Consider the following 25,079-nt stretch of genomic DNA (forward strand, 5'->3'; position numbering starts at 1 on the left):
CCGGGGTGCGGGGTGAGCCTGGGGTCCGGGGTGCGGGGTGAGCCTGGGGTCCGGGGTGCGGGGTGAGCCGGGGGTTCGGGGGTGAACCTGGGGTCCCGAGGTGAACCTGGGTCCCGGGGGTGAGCCTGGGGTCCCGGGGTGAACCTGGGTCCCGGGGGTGAGCCTGGGGTCCGGGGTGCAGGGTGAGCCTGGGGCTCGGGGTGCGGGGTGAGCCGGGGGTTCGGGGGTGAACCTGGGGTTCGGGGGTGAATCTGGGGTTCGGGGGTGAACCTGGGGTCCCGAGGTGAACCTGGGTCCCGGGGGTGAGCCTGGGGTCCCGGGGTGAACCTGGGGCCCGGGGTGAACCTGGAGTCCTGGGGTGAGCCTGGGGTCCTGGGGTGAGCCTGGGGGCCCGAGGGTGCGGTGAACTGGGGGCCTTCCCCCTCTCCTCCTGTCCCCCCTCCTGTTCAGGCTGGGTCAGGGTTTGAACACCTTCCCTCCTGCCCCCCCCCTCCCCTGCCCCATCTTGCTGTCCAACCTCAGTATCGTATCCCGGGTCTCTGTGTGATTTCCTCCTCCCCCGTTTTTGGACCTCAAGTTGCAGCCTCCCCTGGGGTGGTCGGGTGAGGGGCACCGTAGTCCCCAGGCCGCCTCCCTGTCTCTTCTCCATCCCAGGCCTGAGACCTCCCTACAGCTTTCCTAGGACCCTGCTCTAGTTTTGGGAAGTGGCATTTAAAAAAAAAAGAGTCCCCTCGTTCACTGTAGTCACTCGTTTATTTTTCAGCTGGAAGGTAAGTGAAGGACCGAAGGACTGAGTGTCCGGAATTGATTTTTCCCAAGGACACAGAACAGGTTCTTCCTAGAGGTGGGAAGGAGTCCAGGTTTCCTATTTGAGCCTAGCCCCGAGCTTGTGTCTTGTGTCGGCCTTGCTGTTGCTTCTCCAAGGTGAGTCATGCAGGTGGCAGGAAGAGAAGCCATAGGAAAGGCACAGAGTGTATAGTACTGGATTTGAACTCACTTCAGGCCTGGGCACTGTCCTTTTGCTTTTTTTACTCAAGGCTAGCACTCTACCATTTGAGCCATAGCTCTATGCCTGTCTTTTTGGTGATTAATTGGAGATAAAAATTTTACTTTCTTACCCAGGCTGGCTTTGAATCACGGTTCTCAGATTTAAACCTTCTGAGCAGCTAGGATTACAGCTGTGAACTACCAGTGGGAGGCCTGAGATGATTTCTTCAGGATAGAATACCAAGGGCTGGGTTTCTCAGTTGAAAACATGAATGGTTTAATGGGTGTCATAGTGCATATGACCAGTTTACACTGGTCATATGGTCAGTTTATACTATACATCCCTTTTCTTTATACCCATCTATGTAATAAGATGTATTATTTTAAATATACCTCCCCTAGGGGGTGGCCAGGAAGTCACAGCTCTGGTCTTCTGCCTGCAAGAAGAAGCTTTTTTTCTTTTCTTTTTTTTTTTTTTTTGTGCATCATGGGGCTTGAACGTAGGGCTTTGGTGCTGTCCCTGAGCTCTTTTGCTCAAGGCAACACTCTATCATTTTGAGCCACAGCTCCACTTCTGGTTTTTGGGTGGTTAATTGGAGATAAGAGTTGTACCAGCTTTGCTGCCTGGGATGGTTTTGAACCACAATCCTCAGATCTCAGTCTCCTGAGTAGCTGGGATTACAGGCGTGAGCCACTGGCACCAAGAAGAATTTCTTTACACCCATTATAGTGTTCCTTCATCCCTGGTGTGGTGTTTCTACAGAACACACCAGGAACCATTCACAGCTTCCAGGGCCAATAGGGAAACTGAGCAGAGAGAGCACATGGTTGCTTAGGGCCCAGGAGTCTGTGGGACCCCTGCCTGCTGCTGGTGCACATCTGGAAAGCTGAGCAAAGCATTGGTTGCTCGTGTGGTGTGGTGAGGGGGCAGTCATTGGGATAGCCCTTGAGGGGAGGTGGGATGGATGAAGGGACATCTATTGCAAGTCTTGGGAGTCTGGACAGTCTAGGAGATGTGGGAGTCTGGAGATGTGGGAAAAAAACGTTTTGTTGGGGAACATAGCTAGTTGTTGAGACATCTTCCCAGTGGCAGTGTGATTGATGGCAATGATGTCATGTGTTCATGGTGTTCTAGTGAGTAGACACTGCAGTCCAGCCTGTGTCAGGTCCTGAGTGAAATGCCAGGGTTTCTGTTGGGACCAGGAGGAGGAAGTGTCGTAGTTCACAGGCCTAGGTCACAAAGCAGGCAGTGCACCGGAGGACTGACCGCTAAAGCTGAAGCTGGTGGGAGAGACCTTCATGATCTGAACACAGACCTGATTTTCTCCAGTGGGAGAGACCTTCATGATCTGAACACAGACCTGATTTTCTCCAGTGGGAGAGACCTTTATGATCTGAACACAGACCTGATTTTCTCCAGTGGGAGAGACCTTTATGATCTGAACACAGACCTGATTTTCTCCAGTGGGAGAGACCTTTATGATCTGAACACAGACCTGATTTTCTCCAGTGGGAGAGACCTTTATGATCTGACACAGACCTGATTTTCTCCAGTGGGAGAGACCTTCATGATCTGAACACAGACCTGATTTTCTCCGGTGGGAGAGACCTTCATGATGTGAACACAGACCTGATTTTCTCCAGTGGGAGACCTTCATGATCTGAACACAGACCTGATTTTTTCCGGTGGGAGAGACCTTCATGATCTGAACACAGACCTGATTTTTCTCCATCCGTTCAACTCTGAGTCCACTAGACTGGTGCTGAAGCATCCCCCGTCCTCCCAGCTCCCCCCTGACATTGGTAGATTAAAAAAAATCCTTCGCATTCCTTTCTCTTGTCAATTAACAATTTTGTATACTAAGAAAAAAATATTAACTGTATCGAAGCAACTGTCTGGGAGGCATTCAGTATTAATTCAAAAGCACAGCAGACTTGAAATGAATGCCAGCTTTGATGTTTAGGCATTTATATTTTTCCTGAGTTAAATGATGATGTGTTCTCATGATATTGGGTTTTGAACTTAGGCCTTTCGCATGCCAGGCATGAACATTGGGTGGATCCATGCCTCCAGCTGGTTTGCACTAATTACTTTTAAGATAGCATCCTGATATTCAGGTTTAGCCGTGTGCCTGCACCATGATCCACCTATATAAGACTTTCTATCGTGGCTGAGAGTGGATGGCAGGCGTTCACCACCGTACTCAGTCTCTGTTCATTGAGATGGTGTCTGTGCCCAGCAGTATAGATGTTTATTCCGTTTTTACTTACTATTTTTGTAGTACTGGGGTTTGGAGTCAGGACCTTATGTTTGCTACACAAGCATTCTATACTTGAGACAAGCCCCCCAACTCAGTTTTTTTTTGGTGGGGGGAGGGGTAGTAGGCTTTGAATTCAGGACCTTGTGCTTACTAAGCAGACAATCTACCACCCGAGAATTTCCACCAGCCTCCAAGATTCTTACCTCTGAAAATCCATAACAGACAAATCAATAAATATATTCTTTAATGAAATATATGAAAAAGGTGAGAAAACAGTTTATCCTCAACCATTATTTTCTGAAATCAGGCAGCAGTAAATGATTTAAGAATAGAATTTGCAGAATGGAGAGGTATTCAAGGAAAGAATCTATGAAGTTATATAGCCCTAGTCTAGGAAAACTAACTCTGTAGCCATGGAGCTAGGGTGTGATGATACATGCTTTGACATAGTGCCTTCCTGAATACATTCTTATCTCCACCAGAAATGAGACTACAAGCAGGGTATTGTTCTGGGCACTGAGGGAAGCAGGTGCATTTCTGGTAGGTGATTGCCAAAGTTGGGCCGTCAGCACTATTCAAAGGCTCAGAGAAACACTTAGGCCTAGTGGGCAGAATATCAGAAAGCCTGGTTGGTGGAGGTTAATGGAAGGAGAAAGAGAGGGCCGCTGTGCTGTGTGGGCCTGGGATTAGAGGAGAGGACTGAGAAGGTAGTTCCTGGGGGAAGGATGACAGACCAGTGTCTCGTGGTCAGAGAGTTGAAGGAGAAGCTGTAGATGTTGGAATGCAGACTAGGAATTAGACCTTGACTTTGTGCGTGCGTGTGTGCGTGCAGGTATTAAGGCTTGAACTCAGGGTCTTGTGCTCTTGCTTTACCTTACTTTTCCCCTGAAGGCTGGTGGTCTGCCACTTGAGTCACACCTCCACTTCTTGTTCTTTGTTGGTTCATTGGAGATAAGAGTCTCCCAGACTTTACTTCCCTGGTTGACTTCAAACTGTGATTCTCAGATCTCAGCCTCCTGAGTAGCTGGGATTACAGGCGTGAGGAATTGGTGCCTGGCCCTAGACCTCGACTTTGGGGACCCAGTAGGTTACTGAAGAGCATGGCAGTGGACAGGACAGTGGCCAGCGAGCAGCAGCCCAGGGTGACTTCAGTAAGGCGGTGTGGGCTCTCTGGATCACATGTCTGTCTGTGCTCTAAACAGTGCTTTTGGAGAGGAGTCTCCCGAAAGTTCTAGAATGATTGTGGGTAGCGGGCAGCACTGAGGCTACAATCAAAAGTCCATCATCAAGATGTTTCCCAGCGAAAACTTTGGAACTCTTTTAAGCCTTACTGTGCCATATACTGTAAATAATGCTAATGCTAAGAGGAAGGATATGGGCAAGACCCAGAATGTAACCTATATTGTACTCACTGTGTCAGACACTGCTCAAGGTACTTCATATAATATATCTATATATATATCTATCTATATATATGTATGAAGCTGTATATTATATCATAATTGTTATTATAATTTAAATTATATATAATTTATATATAGTATTTGTATTATACACACACACACACATAATTTCTTTAGGAAGACAGGAGTTGGCTTCCAGAGATTCTACTTAAGCAGGAAGATATCAGGAAGGACTGACATGTTTAAGTGTGGGATTCTGGTGTCCAAACATGAGCATTTTTGAGCACTAAAGTTCGTCTCTTTGTTTGTGCTCACTGTTTTATGTACAAGCTCACGTTTGGTAAATGACACTGGTCTAGAATGCACTCCCAGACCCCTGGGAGCTCTTACTCATACCTTTTAGAACTTTCCATCATTTTTATTGTCTATGCACATTTAGTTATTTGATTATATTCCCCTTCTAAGAACAAAGGTGTCTGTAATTTGCTTAATTTGTATGTTTTATCTGGGCATGAGTGGCCTTGTGTAGGGTGTGCTACTATTTCCTTAGCTGTTCAGGAGGCTGAGATCCAAAGGATCATAATTCAAGGCCAGCCTGTGCAGAGAAGTCCACGAAACTCCCATTACCAAATTACACAGCAAAAAGTTGGGCTGGAAGAATGGCTCAGGTGGTAGAGTGCCAGCTGACAAAGCAAACTGAGCAAGTGCCAGGTCCAGTGTTCAAATCCCAGTACCAGCTTAAAGAAAAAGTGTATGTTTTGCCTTTTAAGCAAGGTCTGGAAAACTGTACTGTTTTCGAATCCTCCAGAGAGCCAGCCTCAGTGTAAATAATCTAGTAATTCCTGTGATGTATTCCTTCCCTTTCTCCCTGTGCAGGGCCTCACACCTGCTCGGCAAGCTTTCTACCGCTGAGCTGTAGCACTGAGTCGTGTTCCTCTGCGCCTATCTTTGCACTTTGATTTTAATCAAGTTATTGACAAAGTGGTTATTTTTACTTTTCTACCAGGTATGACATTATATATCTTGTTTTTGTTTTGTCCCCCCCCCAGGACAAACTCAGAAAATGAATCTTTTTCAGGCAGTCACGAGCGCCTTGGATAACTCCCTGGCCACAGATCCTACTGCAGGTAAACTCCATTTGTGGTTGATTGTGTTAGTGTGTTCATTTCAGAAGATGTGGTTGTGACATTTCCCTGAGCTCATTAGTTTACTTTCTATCTGCTTCATTTTTTAAAAGACATCATCAAATGATTAAGGTTATACTATTCACACATTTTTAATCTACCCATTATTAATTAGTGCTCATGCATGTATCTATTAATGTGGGGCTACCATTTCATAAGTCAGATAATGAGTATGTTTCTTTTTTTAACACTTTTTTTTTTTTGGGCTGGTCCTGGGGCTTGAACTCAGGGCCTACGCACTGTCTCAGGGACTGCCTCTTTGTGCTCAAGGCTAGCACTCTACCGCTTGAGCCACAGTGCCATTTCTTTCTCTGGGTAGTTTATTGAAGAATCTCATGGACTTTTCTGTCCAGGCTGGTTTCGAACTGCGATCCTCAGATCCGAGCCTCCGGAGTAGGTAGGATTATAGGCACACGCCACTGGCACCAGACTGTAAATTTCTTTCTTTTTTTTTCTTTTGGACAGTGTTACCTCTTCTTTTCCTTTCTCTCAGTTCCACTCCCCCCCATCCCTGCCTACAATTTACATAGGTCTTTTTCTGAATGGTGTATACTGAATATCATGATTGCATTGTTCACCCTTCCTCCCTTCCTTTCTATGGCCTCCCAGAAGAAAAAAAAAAAACCCAAAGCAAAAGCAAACACCACCACCACCACCACCACCACCACCACCATACCACCACCACCACCACTACCACCAACTGAAAAACACGTTGTATTATGTTTCTTTTGGACCTGTCCTAGGGCATGAACTCTGGGCCTCTCACTCTTGCTTGGCCTTTTCATTCAAGGCTGGTGCTCTTACCGCATGAGCCATACTTTCACATCTGGCTTTTTGCTAGTTAGTCAGAGAGGAAATTCTCTTGGATTTGTCTACCCAAATTGGCTTTGAACCTCGATCTTCATATCTCAGCCTCCTGAGCACCTAAAATTATGGGTTTGAGCCATCAGTATATGGCTACATTAACTTTTACAGTTAATGTATTAATGTCAAGACTGCATTTCGATTTTTCTAGCATAGAGGAAAACAAAGTATTAGATGTTTTTTTAAAAAAATAGATCTTTATCTATAACAGTTTTGATTTTTGGGGGGAATATAGGGGTTTGAATGCAGGGCCTTGTCCTTGCTAAGCTGAGCCATGCCCCAGGCCCTTTTCACTCTCCTTGTTTTGTAGTGGCTCCCATTATTTGAAAGCCTGGCCTGAACCTTGAACCTTGTATTTACACCTCCTGCCTACGGGGAATGATGGCGGTACTCTCTGAGGCCAGCTGTATTAATTGAGATGAGAGTCTCTTAAGTTTCGCCTGTATTGCACTGTGATCCTCCATCTCTCTGCCTTCCAAGTAGCTGGGATGATGGACATGAGCTACTATACTTTCAACCGTTTTTTTTTTTTTTCCCACTTCTTTACATTGTCATGCAACTTGTCAGACTTTTTGTGCCCCTATCAATTTTAGTGTTTCTGAGACTCTTTTTTTTTTTTTTTAGGTCCAGTTGTGGGGCCTGAACTCTGGGCCGGGGTGCTGTCCCTCAGCTCTTCAGCTCAAGGCTAGCGCTCTACCACTTGAGCCACAGCGCCACTTCCGGCTTTTTTCTTTTTTGCTTATGTGGTGCTGAGGAATCAAACCCAGTGCCTCATGCATGCAAGGCAAACGCTCTACCACTGAGCCACCTTCCCAGCCCTCAATTTTAGTATTTCTGAATAGTTAATAGAGGCAACTTAATCTTCATCTTATAAATGACTGATATAAGAATATTTTACTCTGTTTTGTAAAATCTGTTACTTTTTTGTATATAGACCTACTTGGGTATACAAAGTGTGTGTGTGTGTGTGTGTGTGTGTGTGACTATACTTTCTCTTGAGAATCCTCACCTTGAAGGTGAAAGTGTAAGCTTTTAGGGTGAGTGTGTGGGGGGATATAAGGGCTAGACTAAAGGATGACTGGGCCTTGATTTTGTTTGAATGCTGTCTGAGAATGGCCGACCCAGAGGAATAAAAATTTAAAAAGTGTTATTTTCCAAGGGGTACACAACACTATCAAGTGTGTTTGTGGAGCTAGAGTTTGGTGGTCAGTACTTTAGGATTTGTTTTCCTTGATTTTGTATAGAATTCCTCTTAATTTCTGTTCCCACATTCTTTTCTACTATGCCTGATACACTTTTGTGTGAAAGAGTTTGCCCCATTCCCTTCTCCTTTCTTTTTGTGCTAGTAATGGGGCTTGAACTCAGGGCCTGGGCATGGCACTGTCCCTTAGCTTTTTCAGTCAGGGCTGGTACTCTACCACTTGAGCCATACCTCCTCTTCTGGCTTTTTTGGTTCACTGGAGATAAATTTGCCCAGGCTGACTTTGAACAATGATACTCAGATCTCTGCCACCTGAGTGACTAGGATTACAGGCATATACTACTTTATAAGGCCTTTATTTCTGTTTTGGGATTTCAAATGTAAATAGTAAATTACTTTTTTCATATTGTTAGTATTACTTAGAGAATATCACATAAAATATATTCTTGAAACATTGTTTTTCAGTAATATTTGGTGAAGATGTTGCCTTTGGTGGAGTCTTTAGATGTACTGTTGGCTTGCGGGACAAATATGGTAAGTTAAATCTATTGAACAATATCCCTATAGAACCTTTACTTAAAGATCTTGAAAATTTAAGCCTTTTCACCTGCTGTATTATTATTGTGTGGATAGCCTCCTTTTTTTCTCCTTGCATTTGTCTGCAGAATTTTTTGGCTGAGACTTCTCAGTGTGTTCTGACTCTAGTATTCTCTGATGTAGTTAATGTTAGACTCATCATAGATTCCAAAACAATCCTTGCTACATATACTATCATGCCACTCATCTGAGAACTTTTGGTGTCTTACTGTTACCTGCCTTAGCCAGTCTCCATTCTGTTTATCCATCCTGTTCAGGATTCTGCCTTTTGGTTTCTTTTAGCAGATAGTAGTTTTTGCTGGAGAGGAAGGGATAGAACTGCTTTGTAAAGAATTGGTTCCTGGGATTGTGGAAGCTGGGAAGTCTCTTGGGAGAGCTGGCAGGCTGGATTCTCAAGTAAGGTTTTTATGTTTCAGATTTGAGTGAGACCAAGATATCTTATTCTCTCTGCGCGCGCGCGTGTGTGTGTGTGTGTGTGTGAGAGAGAGAGAGAGAGAGAGAGAGAGAGAGAGAAAGAGAGAGAGAGAGAGATATCTCAATCTTTTCTTTTAAAGCCTTGAATGGATTGAAGGGAGCCCACTCACATTTTAAAGTGTAAATTTGTTTTACTCAAAGCTATGAATTTAAACTCAATCATATCTACCATAAAAACTAACTTTACAGCACAATTTAGACTTGTATTTGGCCACGTAACTGATCCTTCTGACCTAGCTAGACTGACTTTAAGTTAACCACCAAGAACTTTTGGTGTCTTAGCCAATCTCCATCCTGTTATCTTTCCAGTTCAGGATTCTACCTTGTGGTTTCTGTTAGCAGGTAGTATTTTATGTTCAGGAGGGAGGGAGACCTGTGGGTTTCATCCTGCCTCTCTGCATCTTTTCCCTGGTGAGTGATTGATTTACCTCTTGCTCTTATTCATTTCTTTTGACTTCATTAGTCTTAGCACTGTCTGCATGCATTTTGGCCCATTCTATAGCTCCCACCCTTTTGGCCTGTGAAGGAATATCTTTCTATTCCTTACTGTTAATTTTTTTTTATTTTGTCGTCGTCGTCGTCGTCCTCCTCCTCCTCCCCCCCTCCTCCACTCCTTCCCCTCCTCCTCTTCCTCCTCCTCCTCTTCTTCTTCTTCTTTTTTATTTTGTCTTCTTCTTCTTCTTCCTTTCCTTCCCTCCCTCCCTCCCTCTCTTCTTTCCTTCCTCCCCCTCCCTCCCTCCCTCCCTTCCTTCCTTTCTTCCTTCCTTCCTCCCTCCCTCCCTTTCTTCTTTCTTTCTTTCTTCCTTCCTTCCTTTCTTTCTTTCTCTCTCTCTCTCTTTCTTTCTTTCCTTCCTTTCTTTCTTTCTTTTTTCGCTAGTCCTGGAACACAGGGCCTGGGCATGTTCCCTGGGCTTCTTTTGCTCAAGGCTAGCACTCTACCACTTGAGCCACACTGTGTGGTACTGAGGAATCAAACCTAGGGCTTCATGCATGCTAGGCAGGTACTCTACCACTAAGCCACATTCCCAGCCATCTTCTCTCAGTCTTATAAGGAGCAAAGTATTTGTGCTGATGGGTAAGAGGAGGTGACATCTCCCTAATTTCTTACCTCCACCCCTACCCTGTCATGCTCCCGTGTGTCCAACCTGAGTAACAAAGCCTTCAGGAGTTGTTTTATAAAATCATTGTCCCTTTTCTTTGTGCTCTGCCTCTGGGGTTATGTTGTACTGAAGTTTAAGAGGCCGTGTCATGTTCCATCTCCCTTATGAAAACTTTTAGCTTGTTCTTCTTTTCTAGTCATAGCAAGTTGAGTTTCTGGTTCCAGTCCCCTTGTTTTATCCTGGTTGTCATTGAGCATTCTCAGTTGAGATAGTTGACCAGACAGTTTTCTTTTTTGATAATTCTTTGAGATCTTTAAAAAAATTAGAAAATCCTTATACTTACTATTTAAAAAGAAATACACATATATTGTAGAAAATGTTGGGAAGTCTGAAAACCACAAGAGGAATATAAAAATCGGTTATGTATTTCCAGAGATAACTACCGTACACATCAGATGTAGTCAGTCCTATCATTTTATCTTTATAAGTTGTCTTTACTCTGCTTCTTTCCCATTCTTACTGCCCTAGTTGTAGGTTTTAAATTTTCTCTATCTGGATGTTTATTCATTTACACACACATACATACACTGTTCTGGGCCATATTTGGGCATGTCAGTATACATTAAAACTGAGGGCAAAAAAATCACAATGAGGGGCTAGGAATGTGGCTTAGTGGTAGAGTACTTGCCCTGGATTCAATTCCTCAGTATCACATAAACAGAAAAACCTGGAAGTGGCACTGTGGTTCAAGAGAATTGTGCTAGTCTTGAGCAAAAGAAGCTCAGGGACGGTGCTTAGGCCCTGAGTTCAAGCCCAGGACTGTCAAAAAAAAAATCGTCATGATATAGTTGAATAGTTGCATTCAATAGCTCTGGGATGAGTCTGGCCTGTGAGCTGTCATGGTCAGTAGGTGGCAGCATGTACTTTGTAATGAGACCAGGCTGCTGGAATTGGACTTGAGAGCTAGAACTGGCAACACATTTCATGTCCCATCAGAAGGCAGAATGAATGTGAAGGGTTGCAGGCTTACTCCTGGAAAGCTGAATACCATTTAATATTAAAAAGAAGAGGTAGCTTAATTAGGGGCTGTGCTACAACAAAAGGAAGAGATGTGAGGTTCAGTCCTGCTGTGCATAGCTCTCCATGCCTTTTCCTGTCCTTTCATAGAAGAAAATAATACAAGTGCTTGAAAGTGGAAAGGAACAGCTGACAGAATACCAAAGGCAGCTAGCTGTGAGCTGTGTAGGTGTTGAGATCTGTAGGTCAGGAGCAATAGCTGGGGTTGGGAGACCTGTAGGGAAGCCGGGGAGGACAGGACACTTCCAGTTATTTGATTTGTAGGCAATGTGTGGGTTTATGGTGAGTGCTACATGCATTTTGGATATACAAAAATCTGTTCTATGTATATGCATGTGCGTGTGTGTGTGTGTGTGTGTGTGTATGTGTGTGCATGCGTGTGTGTGCGCATGCACGTATGTATGTGTGTTTTTGTGCGTCTTAGTGTCTTCAACACTGTACTGGTGAATATATATTTATTCACTATATTTGGCCCTAACTTATTGCAGGAAAGGTAGGTAAGAAAAGCAGCAGAAGGGAAATTGCTGAATGCATCTGCAGGCTGGAATGTCTGCTTTCCTGCAGGCTTTCATTGTGATTTCTCCATGACTACATCCATTCCTGTATACCACAGGCTGGCTCTCATAGCAGCTTGGAAAAGAAATATAACCACTCATTTTCTTATGTAAACCTCAAAGAAATTGTGTAAGCCAGAGACTTTAGCATGCTGAAATCAAGAAGGAAAACTAGGACAGGCATGTGGAGAAGGACAGTTTTCTTCTGTGATGTGACGGTATTTGGGGGCCTCATGTCCTCATTGGTGGGGTGAAGGAAGAAGAGCCACGGGTCTTGTGGATGCCCTCTCCTGCTGCACATGGATGTCTGCTCTCTGCTTTTATTTCTGTCATGAAAAAGAAACATAATTTCCTCCTGCATCCATCCTCTTTGACTTCAGAGGTTTGTGAATATAACATTTGTTACTTCATTTTGGAACCATGGCCTGTTTCATTTTCTCTTAAGAAGCTCTGCGCTGGAGGTATAGCCTAAGTGGTAGAGTGCCTGCCTCACAAGTAAAAGGCTCTGAGTTCTAATCCTCAGTAGTGCCAAAAAGAAAGGAAAACAAATGAAAGAACAGTTCTACAGCTCTATATTCAGTATAGTAAGTTTTAAATTTGAGGGTTTTAATGAAACTTAGTGTGTGTGTGTGTGTGTGTGTGTGTGTGTGTGTGTGTGTGTGTGTGTGTGTAGGTCCTGGAGTTTTAATTCAGGCCTGGATTCTGCCCCTTAGCTTCTTTGCTCAAGGTAGAGTCTTCCATCTACCACTTGAGCCATAGCACCACTTCTAGTCTTTTGCTGGTTAATTAGAAATAAGTCCCAAGGACTTTTGTGTTTGGTCTGGCTTTGAACAACAAGCCTGTGATCTCAGCCTCCTGAGTGGCTTACAGGTGTGAGCCACTGGCACCCAGCTTGCTTTAACTTTTATATTTCCCCTTTAATTGATTAAGCAAGCAATGTTAGAGCTGTCAACAGGTGTTCTCTGACATTATAAGCATTGCATGGAACATAAAACCTTTTAAGTCAGTATTTTCTCAACTTTTTTTGACCTTGGCCCTAGCACCAACATTTTCAAGAGTTAGACTTAGATCCAAATTGATGGGAACAAAAATGATATTATTGGTCATTATTTTCAGATGGCACAAAACAAATTCATAAATCTTTTTCAACTTCACAATTAAGACTTAGAAAAATAAAATTACCTACACTTTTATTAGGAGCAATACATATGGAAAGAACCAGCTGCTGTGCTGGTGTACATCTGTAATCCTAACTATGCAGGAGGGAAAAAAGTTAGTGAGATTCTCATCTCAACTAACAAGCTTGGCATGGTGGTGCTCACCTGTGGTCCTAGCTACCAAGAAGGCATAGGTAAGAGAATCTTAGTCTGATGAGGGTCTCCAAAATAACTGAACCAAAAAAGGACATGTGTGTGTGTGTGTGTGTGTGTGTGTGTCTCAAGTGGTGTAGTCTAGCATAACATATTTGAGGCCCTGAGAACAAGCCCCATTACTGCCAAACAATACTAACAACAACATGGAGAAAACAAAGATACAAGTACTAAAAGATTTTTATTTTTTTAAATTTTTTTATTTTTTTATTTTTTGGGTCCGGTTGTAGGGCCTGAACTCTGGGCCTGGGAGCTGTCCCTCAGCTCTTCAGCTCAAGGCTAGCACTCTACCACTTGAGCCACAGCACCACTTCCGGCTTTCTTTTTGCTTATGTGGTGCTGAGGAATCGAACTCAGGGCCTCATGCATGCAAGGCAAGCGCTCTACCACTGAGCCACCTTCCCAGCCCCTGAAAGATTTTTAAAAAATATTTTTGTCTTCAAATATGTCGCATGCCACATATCCACATAGAGATGTTGCTGAATCTGGGGCTTAGTCTTCTGAAGGTCTTTTTCATTGCAGTAGGGTTGAATAGAAGATAGCTTTAATGATAACAGACTTTTTTTCTTTAATATTTATTATTTCTTCAGCTAGTGTACAGTGGATTTATTTATTTGTACCAATCCAGGGGCTTGACTTCATGGCCTGGGTGCTACCCTGGGTTTTTCTTTCTCTCAAGGCTAGCACTCTACCACTTGAACCACAGCTCTACTTCTGTCTTTGGTACTTAATTGGAATCTCATGGACTTTCCTGCCCAGGCTGAACTGTGATCTTTAGATAGCAACCTCCTAAATAGTTTAGATTGATTATAGATGTGAGCCACCGGTGCCTGGTCATTTCTAATTATTTTATTTGTCACAGTTGTCTAATTTTGCTCACTGAAGCTAGTGATTACTTTTTATGTATTAAGAATCGCTACTGATTTGATCCAAATGGAAGGCTGTTTTGTTTCTCTTCCTTTAAATTTCTCATTGCAGCTGTAGATTGTGGGAGAATGGGTGCATAAAACTTAAATTTCTATTGGTCAATAATTAATATGAATGTTACAATTAAAGAGTGGGATGTCACTTAATGTAATTACCCTGACCTTCCTGATGCTTTATCAGCACCACAACCTGCCAAATATCCAACCAAAGTCTATCATAAACAAATAAAAACCAAAGGTCTATTAAACTTTGAAGAGATATTCCACATCAAATGACATTCACTGACATGAGGTAAGTGATAGAGGAATGCTGAGAATAGTTTGCAAATACTCAGATTGAATGTCATATGTCAGGACTGTGTCCCCAATCCTAAAATTCTGTTGAGTTTTTGTTCCCTAGCTGTGATCCTCCATATCTTGGTCTCCCAAGTAGCTAGGATTAAAGGTGTGAGCTACTAGTGCCTGGCCTAGTCTTTACCATTTTGATTTTCATGTTCTGGTATTGGCTCTGGTGTGGTGGAAGTGTCAAAAATAGTTGCTTTTGTGCTTCTTAATCATTTGCGATTACTTTTGTCACAGTTGTTTTCCTTTTTTTTTCTTTTTTTTTTTTGGTGCTGGTTCTGGGGCTTGAACTCAGGGCCTAGGTGTTGTCCCTGAGCTTCTTTTTCTGAAGGCTAGCACCAGCTTTTTTTTTTTTTTTTTTAAGAGAAGTCATAAGCAGTAAAATTCAAAATGGACTCACTATTAATACTATTTTGGAGATTAAAAGAGTAGTGTAAGTTAGGCTAGTTGCAAATATTCTTTCAGTAACATTATATGTTCCTTGATTTCAGTTCTCAGCCTTCCTTGATGATATCAGTTTAACCAGTTCCTGAAAATTAAAAAAAAAATTTAGCTAGTGAAGAGTATCATTAATTATAGCAAGTTTAGATCTCCTAGGATGATTTTTGTAGAATTGTTGAGACTGGTCTGTAATGTCTGGATTCTCCCATCCTGTTTTTAAACTTTTTCTTATTTTAAAAAAGTTTTTATTGCCATTATTTTAATTAACATAATTCTTGTTATCTTTAATTGCACAAATGAGTTTTAATTCAACATATCAGTATATGAGTACAGTGCATCAGTGTCACCCTTTCCATTGCTCTCCCCATCTCTCCCACCCCTCCCTTCCCTTCCCTCAAGTGACCAAATACTATGACTGCATTTACCCACCTTCCCATCGTAATTGGTTCACTTTGAGGCTGATCATTGGCTCTGCTGAATTTCATTCTGGGATGTCCTTCCTTCTAGAAGTTGCGTGCTTAATGGTCACGTCAAGCTGTAGGGCAGCATGACTTTGAGTGGATGTTGTCACCACTTGAGCTGATGAAGTCACTACTTCACGTTCTCAGGAAGTTCACCTCCAGTGCGCATGTTACTAGACGGCTAATGCTCTATGCCTCTAATTCTATGCTGGAAGTTCACTGTTTTGTGCCTTTAACATAATTATAAAATCACATACTGATTTACTTGTTAAACTCATTAGGGAGAAAGTAATCCTCCGGTGAGGGCAGAAGTAGCCGGTGCAGGCAGCCTTGCGTGAGGGCCAGCATTCCTGTCGTTGCTGGATAGTCGCCGACCATCGCCTGCGGAGCAGTCCTGGAGGACTGGAGCATGCTGCTTTGTTTTCCATTCCTATGGAGCACACATAGCTTTCTCATTTGCTTTGATTGGCAGAGCTGATGAAGGGTCCGTTAGGTAAAGACTGGCAAATACTATGTGCTAAGAAATCACTTGGGAAACTTGTTGGACCAAAAGTTTTCAGTTTCCTGGTGAGTGGCTACACCCAAAGGTAGCATTAGCCACGGAGTGCGTGACCGCGGTGGCATCCTGCCATGGTCCCCACAGGTCCTCTGGCCACCAGCCAGCAGCGGTGGCATCCTGCCAGTAGTAAATTAGGCAAAGAATTCTTGTTCTGTAATGAGTGTTGGCCCCTGGAAACTCGTGTCTTCAGTAATAAGGGATTTCTTTTCAATTTCTGGGCAGACTATTCACTTAACCCATCTCTTCCTCTTTTCTGGGCCTTGCCAGAATAGAGGAGAACAGATACAAAGAGACTTGTTTCTGAGCTAAAAGGGAACACTCAAAACATAGTATTACATTCTCTATTAGTCAAATGTTTGATGCACTGAATTTATGGCTGTGTGTGTGTGTGTGTGTGCTGGTTCTGGGGCTGGCAGTCTTGCTTGGTGTTTTGCTCAAGGCTGGTACTCTACCTCTTTAGTTACATCCCTACTTCTGACTTTTTTTTGCTGGTTAATTGGAAATAGTCCCACTGACTTTTCTGCCTGGGCACGTGTTGAGCTATGATCCTCAGATTTAGCATTTAGACAGCAAGGATTACAGGCTGGAGCCACCAGTAACCCGGGATCATTTTGTTTTTTTAAAAATTATTATTATTGTTTAAGTAATAGGGTCTTCTTTATTATTCATAAAACTCAAGAAATACAGATCAGTACCTATGTATACCAAAGACCTGAGGTTAGTTGACATTAACACCTATTTTTGTGTTTATTGACCATGAATACCCTTTATGAATTTCTGTCTTTTCATTGTTGTTGTTGTTGTTGGTCGTGGGGCCTGAACTCTGGGCCTGGTGCTGTCCTTCAGCTCTTCAGCTCAAGGCCAGTACTCTACCACTTGAACCACAGAACCACTTCTTGTTTTTTCTGCTTATGTGGTACTGAGGAATCGAACCCAGGGCCTCATGCATACAAAGCAAGCACTCTACCACCAAGCCACCTTCCCAGCCCTAATTATTATTTTTTTAAATGATAGTTCTGGGGCTTGAACAGGACTTGCACACTGTTCTGGAGTTTCTTTTGCCCAAGGCTAGTGCTCTACTGCTTGAGCCATAGCTCTACTTCTGGCTTTTTAAGGGTAGCTTATTGATGGTAGGAGTTTCACAGACTTTTTTGCTTGGACTGGCCTCAAACTATGATCAGATCTCACTTTCCTGAGTAGCTAGGATTAGAGGCATGACCTACTGGCTTGTGGCAGCATTTTGTTTTTAATTTTAATTTTTTTTAAAAGTGGAAGGTCCTCAAAATGCAGAAGGAAGCCTTAACTGAAATATTTCAATTCCTTTTATGAAAGGAAGAAATAAAGATTGTGAAATGAAATAAACTCACTAAAGAGAAAACTTTCATAAAGTTCTACGAATTTCCCAAGTCCTATTTACACAGTTCAGTGATTTGCCTGGAGAAGGCATTCTTCTGTGTCTTTCCCTCCATCCCTTTCCTTCTCTTCTCCTCCCCTCCTTCATTCTTTTCCTCCTTCCCTCCTTCTCCTTTTCTTATTTATTTATTTATTTGAGGGGGCAGGATTGTAGTCTTTAGCCAAAGCTATAGATTGCACTTAGGTCCTCTTGCCTCAGACTCTTAAATTCTGGGAGTATAGACCCACAACATTGCGTTCACTTTTTCTTTTGTTGAATAAAGATTCTGTTGAACCTGTCTGTCCTTGGGACATTTAGCTTTTAATCATTCTGTGCTTGTACATCCAAGGTTATTTGAACTATGTTCTTAGTATATGAGTTTCTCTATACAAAGAGAAAAGCTTGATATCCCAGTTCTTCCGGCCTAAGTGATCGTTAGCTGGTAAATATTTATTTTGCCAGGTTTTTCCTATGGCAGTACAGTACCAGTGTTCTCATCATTTACGTCTCTCTCCCATTTCCCCATAGAACGGTCCCCATGATCCAAGAAAGTAAAGCTCAGAGAGCAGGTATGATTCACTCTGAGAAGTAAGTGTATGGCATCCACACAGCTTTCATTGGGAAAAAGTCTGTGGTATCAAGCTTTCTTTACTTAGCTTTACCTTTGCAGGTTCCCTTCTGGGGTCAATCGTCTGTGCTTTCTGTGTGACTATGGAAATTCCTGTACTTAGTATTGGACCTGTTCACTTCCTTCCTGACCACATGGAATCTGTCTTTCTCTTGTTGAATCCCTCTTCTGGAGGGTTTAACAGTTGGTCAATATCTTACCATGATTTTTCTCTTTGGGTCACTACTCTGCACAGCCATAAGTAAACTTTGATGTCCGTCCTCCGATGAGCAGCTCAAAACATAACAGTAATGACGAGGCTTCTGTCTGTGGTTCAGTGCTGTGTGCTGTGTGCATCCATGCCCCTGCCTTTGCTGACATAGCAGTTCCAAGGAAGCTTGTGGAGACTCTTACCTTCATCACCTCTTCCAAACCACCTGGCATCTTCCTCCTTTGCAGACCTGCTGCGAAGACGTGAGGTTAACACTGCTCTCTGGCTTTCCTTTCCAACTGGAGGTTGTTAGGAAAGATCAAGCGGACAAAAGGACAGAAGAAGACAGACAGAGGCCTCAACAGATCAGATCAGGATGTAAGCATTGCTGAGGGGGGCTCCAAGTAGCACAAAACAGAGTTGAAGATGCAAGGAGTGAGGAGCGTGTGGGTGTTTGGGGTTTAAACGTAGTCGAGTATGAGAGTTTTGGATGTTACTGTAATGTCATTGTAGTTGTAGCAGAAGGTCCTGTTTGGGGTTTGTGATGTCTTTGCAGTTGAGGCAGAAGGTCCTGCACCTTATAAGGCCAGGGGTGAAGTTTTGTTGAGAGAAGCTCAGGGATAGGGATCTTGATAAGATTCCCAAGAGATGGGGATGGGTGGGAGTAGGGAGATTGCCTGAAAGGCTCCTCCTAGGGGAGTATGGTCAGTGGGCCATAGCAACATTGAGTTATGAGAACAAAGCAGAGTCTCATCAGAGGTGATTCTCCTAAACTCCTTTTGTGTGGATATTCTGGAGCTCTGCTGCCTGGCAACGCAGTTTTGTTTATTTGGTTAGTTTTATAGCTTCTGCAGGACTGGTAGGTGGCTACTCCAGATAGACCTTGTTCCCCTCAAGCATGTACTACAGTTGCTTGGCCAGATGCATGCAAGCGGTGGACCAATCAGAGAGCAGTGGCGGATTGGACTGAGTACACTCAACAGAGGAGTGAACCAATAAGAGAGCAGTTACAGACTGGACTGAGTACACTCAACAGAAGGAAGGCTGGCATTGACTTAGCGTTGTCAAGTGGAAAGGTGGGAGGAGGTAACTGATAATGCAGAATTGTCTAATAAGTAGAAAGCAACACCATTGAACTTTGTCTATTCTGTTGTGTATTCTGGGATTACTCAGGTTCTTTTTCTGGTTTGAAACCCATTTATTAGGATTAAGAACTTGTTGGTCATGCCACTGTTGGCATATAGATACCTCACCATTGTGTGAGTACAGATACGGGGTAAATATTCAGAATCTGTCTCCGGACAACTATCATGCTCTACAGCCCTGCTTCCTAGTCTGGCTCTTATGCAGTATTACTGATGTGGGTTACGGGTATGGGGTGTGACCATAGTATTAGAGTTTAAAAGATCCCAAGGTGATTTGAATGTACAGCCAAGATTGAGAAGTTCTGTTCTAGGGGTACTAAAAATTTTAAGATGTTGTTTCTGCCTTCAAGGAAATCCTGGTATACTGGATATATTGGCCAAAGCAAAATTACCTAAGGAGTAAAATAGCACAAGATCGAAATAACCATATAAAAGGATGTAAGAAATGCCAGGACATTTCGTTGCTTTCATGTAGTCCAGAATTTAAAAGAACAGAGAGTGAAGTAAAATGGTACATTTGGAGTTTTTAATCGAAAAAGGCACTGAGACCTCTGGAAAAGGGCGTCATCGAGTGGAGGTGTCTGCTTCTGCTCCGTTTCCAAACTTCATTAAGAAGTGTCCAGGGCTCTTCCTTCTACAACCTAAATCTGGTGCTTGTGGCTCACACTTGTAATCCTAGTTACTTCAGGGGTCATGGTTTGAAGCCAGCCCAGGTAGGAAAATCCGAGAGATTGTTATCTCCAATTAACCACCAAAACCTAGAAGTGGAGGTGTGATTCAATGAGTGAAAATGCTTAGGGTCAGCTCCCAGGCTATGAGTTCCAGTACTGGTGCACATATATGTGCCTGTGCACTCACACTCTCTCTCACACACACACTCACACACACACACACACACAAAGGTGTCTAAATCTACGTCAAGTGGGAACAATAGGATTATGCTGGAAGCTGGAAGGTAGAGGGCTTAGCAGACTTGGGAAAACAAGCAATCAATGATGGATAGCCAAGAACTATCCTGGTTTACATCCCAGAATTGCCCCCGCATTCAGGACTGGCAAGGTCCAGCACTTGTGAGAATAGGGACAAAGGGACTGAGGCTCCAGAATAAGGAGAATCAGTTGAACGTCTTTGGAAAAATGCCTCAGGTCTCTAACTTCTCTGTACCACCTGGCAGAATCCCGAGAGAACTCTGGAAAAGCTATGTAGCTGTATGGGAGCAGGAAATGCATTTTTTTTGGGGGGGTTGGTCATGGGCCTGAACTCTGGCATGGACGCTGTCCCTCAGCTCTTCAGTTCAAGGCTAGCGCTCTACCACTTGAGCCACAGCGCCACTTCAGGTTTTCTGAGTGGTTTATTGGAGATAAGAGTCTCATGGACTTCCCTGCCCCCCAGGGCTGGCTTTGAACTGCAATCCTCAGATCTCAGCCTCCTGAGTAGCTAGGATTAAATATGTGAGCCACCAGCGCCCGGTGGGAAATACATTCTTTATTCTGTGTGCTTTTGTTCACAAACAAAGCTCTGGAGTTCTGTCCTTATTAGAGGAGTAAGTCTACTCCAGGGAGTGAATTGTGAGTAACATTTGGCAGTAGAAACTATGCTTCCATGGTACATCATATGATAATATTCATAGTGATGATGATGATGATACTAGCAGAAAACCTTTACAATGCTTTTTTCACCAGCCTTGTACTCTCTGGACTTTACATATATGGGGGACATATATATGGGGGACTCAGAGCTTAGCTGCTAACAGCTTAGCTGTTTGAATCTAGCCTGGTCAGGAAGTTTGTGAAATCCTTATCTCCAGTGAACCATTAAAAATGTAGAAGTAGAGCTGTGGCTCAAGTGGTAGAATGCTAGCCTTGAGCAAAAAGTTCAAGAACAGTACCTAGGCCATGAGTTCAAGCCCCGGTGACAGGGCACACGTGTACATGCACTCATACACACACACACATACATACACTCACACCATACACACACACACACATACATACACACACACCATACACACACACACACACACACACACACACACACACACACACACAAAGGAACCTTATAGTGACTCATCTACTCCCCATAATTCTGTGAAGTTAATTCTCTTGTTATTCCAGTTTACTAAATGTAGAGACCGAGCACCAAGAGGTTAAGGACTTTGTCAAAGGTTTTCAGATGACCCTGAGGCGGAGACATCAATTTCCTGTGACAACCTAGCACTGTGGATCTATTTTAGAAGAAGTGGACTAGTAATCTTCATTGTGTGGGGTGGTTTTATGTGGTATATATGTTCCATAAGTAAATACAAAAAGTTGTTGGCTAGTTTTACAAATTTTTTTTTGGTACCAGTTCGAGTAATAGAATGTATATCTTTTAACATTGGAGGTCTTTTAATTTTTTCAGCTTGAAAGAGGCTCATGCGTTTCAAATGCAGTCATGGAAGGAGAGTAGTGCTATGTTGAAATTAGTAACTTAGTCCACACCTCTGGTCTGTGGAGGAACCGACATGAAAGGCAGTGAGCTCCACAGTGAGGAGGAGATGGCCAGGTGCCGGGGATTTAAACCTCAGCACATGCTTCAGAATTTGCTAGAAGATTGGTTAGGTCACAGGTTCCTGGAACTCACAACCAGGGCTGGTGATTTACTGGTATCAGGTGGAACCTAAAGAACTTCCACTTCTCCAGCCTTCCATGTGGGGTGATTGCAACACCAGTGGGAGGCACAGAACCATCCGAGAGTCAGATCTGTGGCAGTGCAGGGAAGACTAGCCAAGACTAGGCGGGAGATGAAGAGCTAGCTGAGGAGAGTTAGTAGGAACGTTTTTCTTTAAAAGTTGAGCCTAGGCATGAGCCATTACCACCGCAGCTGGGAGGATCACTGTTCAAAGCCAGCCTGGGCAGGTAAGTCCATGAGAACTCTGCTCTCCAATAAATTAAAAGAAAAAAAAAGCTGGAAGCAGAGCTGTGGCTCAAGTGGCAGGACAATAGCCTTGAACAAAAGAAGTTCAGGGACTGTGATCAGGCCTTGAGTTGAAGCCCCAGGACAGGTAGGGGGAAAAAAAAAGGTGAAGCCAATGGAGAAGAAAGGATCTAGGACAATAGTGAGGAGTGAAAATACGAAATGAAAGATAGACTGAATCATTTCCTTTGGCTTGTTTTTAGAAGGCACATGGCTACTTGTTGACCTACATAAGAGCAATTTGCATGGAACCATGGGGCCAGAAATAACTGAAAAGGCGAAGACCTCAAGGAGGTCTGCCTAACTCCGGTAATAGCATATAGAATAAATATATATTCCTTTAATTTTGGAACACTGAGGTAAGCTGGGTACCCACTTTATTTTAGCTAGCCATCTAATTTGGGCCAAATAAGATGTGCCATGATACTTTCTGGAATTCCCCTCATCTTTTGTTTAGAAATGGATCTGACACTTAAAAAAGTACCTCTGTATTTTGTTTCGGATGAAACATATCCTCTTGCATATGTTTATTAGTTTGAGGTTGATGTGGAATGCGTTCTACTTGCATTTTCTTCTGTATGGTGACTTTCAAGCTATGCCTCTTGAAACTTACTTATGCATTAACTTAAAACATCACTGATGATAGTTCTGTAGGTCTTACTGTGAATGTTCTCTCATTATTTTCCCTATGGTCAATAAAATAATTCATGTCCTCCCTCCCACCCTCCCTCCCTCCCTCCTTCCTTCCTTTCTTTCCTTCCTTCCTTCTCTGTCTCTCTCTCTCCCTCTCTCCCTCCCTCTCTCCCTCCTTTTCTCCCTCCTTTTCTCCCTCCCCTCCCTTCTCTCCTCTCTCTCTTTCTTTCTCTCCCTTCCTTAGGGTCTTGCAATGTGGCTCAGGCTGGCCTTGAATTTGCTATGTAGCTTAGTCTGCCCTTTAAATTAAAACCCTCCTGCTTCAGCCTCCCGATTCCTGGAATTACAGGCAGGTACCACCAGACTCAGCCTGACCTCATTACTTTAAAAAAAAGTTTTTTATTTTTAATTGTTATTATAAGGGTGACATACAGAGGAGTTACAATTACGTACAGAGGGGTTACAATTACGTAAGTTAGTTAAAGAGTACATTTTCTTTTTGGACAATGTCATTCCCTCCCTCGATGTATCCCAGTTTTCCCCTTCCATCCCCACCCATAAGTTGTATAGTTCATTTTCAACACAGTGTCCAGTGAATACCACTGCTGCATTTGTTCACCGTTGGTCCCTTCACCTCATTATTTTTTGATATGGATGCCTATAGATTGGGTTGATTTTCACTCTCCTTCCTAGTCTAGTCTGTATATATATATATATATATATATATATATATATATATATAATCAGTTTTCCCCCAATATAGCTACAATCAGTTCTTCCTTCCTTCACAAATCCTGTCCCACATTTCACTTTTCTAAGCTTAGTAGGTAAGAGCTAAAGTGATCTGCTTTTAGATTTTACTCACAGCTTCCATCTTTGCCCCTTTCCTGAGTACACCTGCAGTACCCTCATTCCATCCATTCTTGCTGCCTTTCCTGCCCTGTTCCTGTCCCTCAGAAAGTCCTTCCTCTGCTTCCTGTCCAGCCCGCATTTCTAGACCCTGTACATCTTCCTCACAGCCATTATCTCTTCAGGGGGGCTCCTCCCCAACCTCATGTGTCTCTGTACAGTGTTGCATCTATAGCTCATTCTCTTTCTTTTCTACCATGTTTTAATTTAGGCATATAATCTGTTGTCATAGCTCCCTCTGACTCCCATAATGGTGCCAAACACTGATGGCAGAATTGAAGCCAGATGTTAGTGATTTGTACAAATAAAGGAAATAAGGTGGTGATTCATTTAGCTGACGTAGGAAGTGTGTTGCATATTGAGATTGCCTTCTCATGGAATTTTCTAAAGTTGTTGTGAGTGAGGGTGAAGGGACTTCTTCTAACTGTGTATACAAGAACAACTTTGTCGTGTTTTTTGATTGCTTATGACTCTGTGTAAGTTAATCCTTACTTTTGATTGTGCCTTGCGTATTGAATTGAGATGAAATCTGTTGTTAGATTGTTTGAGATATCACTGAGCTAACACTATTTTGAATGAGGTTGTTCACCATTTAGATGATGTGGGTATCTGTTAACCATTCAGCTGATATGGGTATCTGTGTGTACATACACACATGAGTTCACATGTATTGTACCTGAAATTAGTATGGGCCTGTCAGGTTTTCTACCCCGTGGAATATTAATAGTTGGATGCATTAATGGAATTACTGTCATGTCTCTAGCAGGTACTTCTTACTTTTCAGTCAGTTCTGTTGGTGCATTTTTCTGGTTCTGTATTTGCTTGTACATTGGAGTGGGCACCAGAGAGTGTGGTATACAAGTAATTAGGTTGCAGTGATGTGGAGGATCTGTTGATTCTCATCGATTGTAGAGGAAGAAATGTCTGGAACTAGCATAGGAAATGATGATGTTATAAAAATTATAAAGCATTTCAGGTTTAGAGGATAATAATATAATTTGTTTTTTCAAATCTGATTGGTTTTCTTTTTGATCAAGCATCCATGGTTCAGGGGTATTGATGTTTGTGGGCTCTGAATGTAGGTAGGCCTTGCCAGGGTCCTGGTTGCAGTGAGACTGACAGATACTTTAAAAAGAGCAGATCTGTTTGAGGATCTTGTGTACTTTCCACGGAATTCTGATTCTTCATTGTCTTAAGCTCTATTTTATTCATAGCTCTTCAGTTTGCATGTAGAATTGGGTTACTGTGAACCTTCTCCTGTTTACAAAGGGGAAAGCTCATTTATTTTTTTTTCCTGCTCCTTTGTCATGTTCCTTTTGCTTCTGAGAAAAGGGCACCAACCTGTTTAGATAGGGAGATATGGGCTATTTATAAAGCGAGCCAGGTTAATGGGAACTGACGGCTTCATAGTGGATGACGCAGGTT

The 25,079-nt window shown here is 43.0% G+C and overlaps 1 protein-coding gene across 1 annotated transcript in view; it reads left to right on the forward strand.

The window, feature by feature from the left end:
* Positions 1–5,704: 5,704 nt before the first annotated feature.
* The window catches only part of Bckdhb (branched chain keto acid dehydrogenase E1, beta polypeptide), a 168,314-nt gene continuing 148,939 nt past the window's right edge, over positions 5,705–25,079 (forward strand). Inside the window, exons 1-2 of the mRNA XM_013032267.1 lie at positions 5,705–5,778; positions 8,366–8,434. Of these exons, the coding sequence (XP_012887721.1) occupies positions 5,715–5,778; positions 8,366–8,434 (133 nt within the window). The 5' untranslated portion in view covers positions 5,705–5,714. The remainder of the gene's footprint in view (positions 5,779–8,365; positions 8,435–25,079) is intronic.

The sequence above is a fragment of the Dipodomys ordii genome, unplaced genomic scaffold (assembly GCF_000151885.1).
Source record: "Dipodomys ordii isolate 6190 unplaced genomic scaffold, Dord_2.0 Scaffold152, whole genome shotgun sequence".
Taxonomy (NCBI): domain Eukaryota; kingdom Metazoa; phylum Chordata; class Mammalia; order Rodentia; family Heteromyidae; genus Dipodomys; species Dipodomys ordii.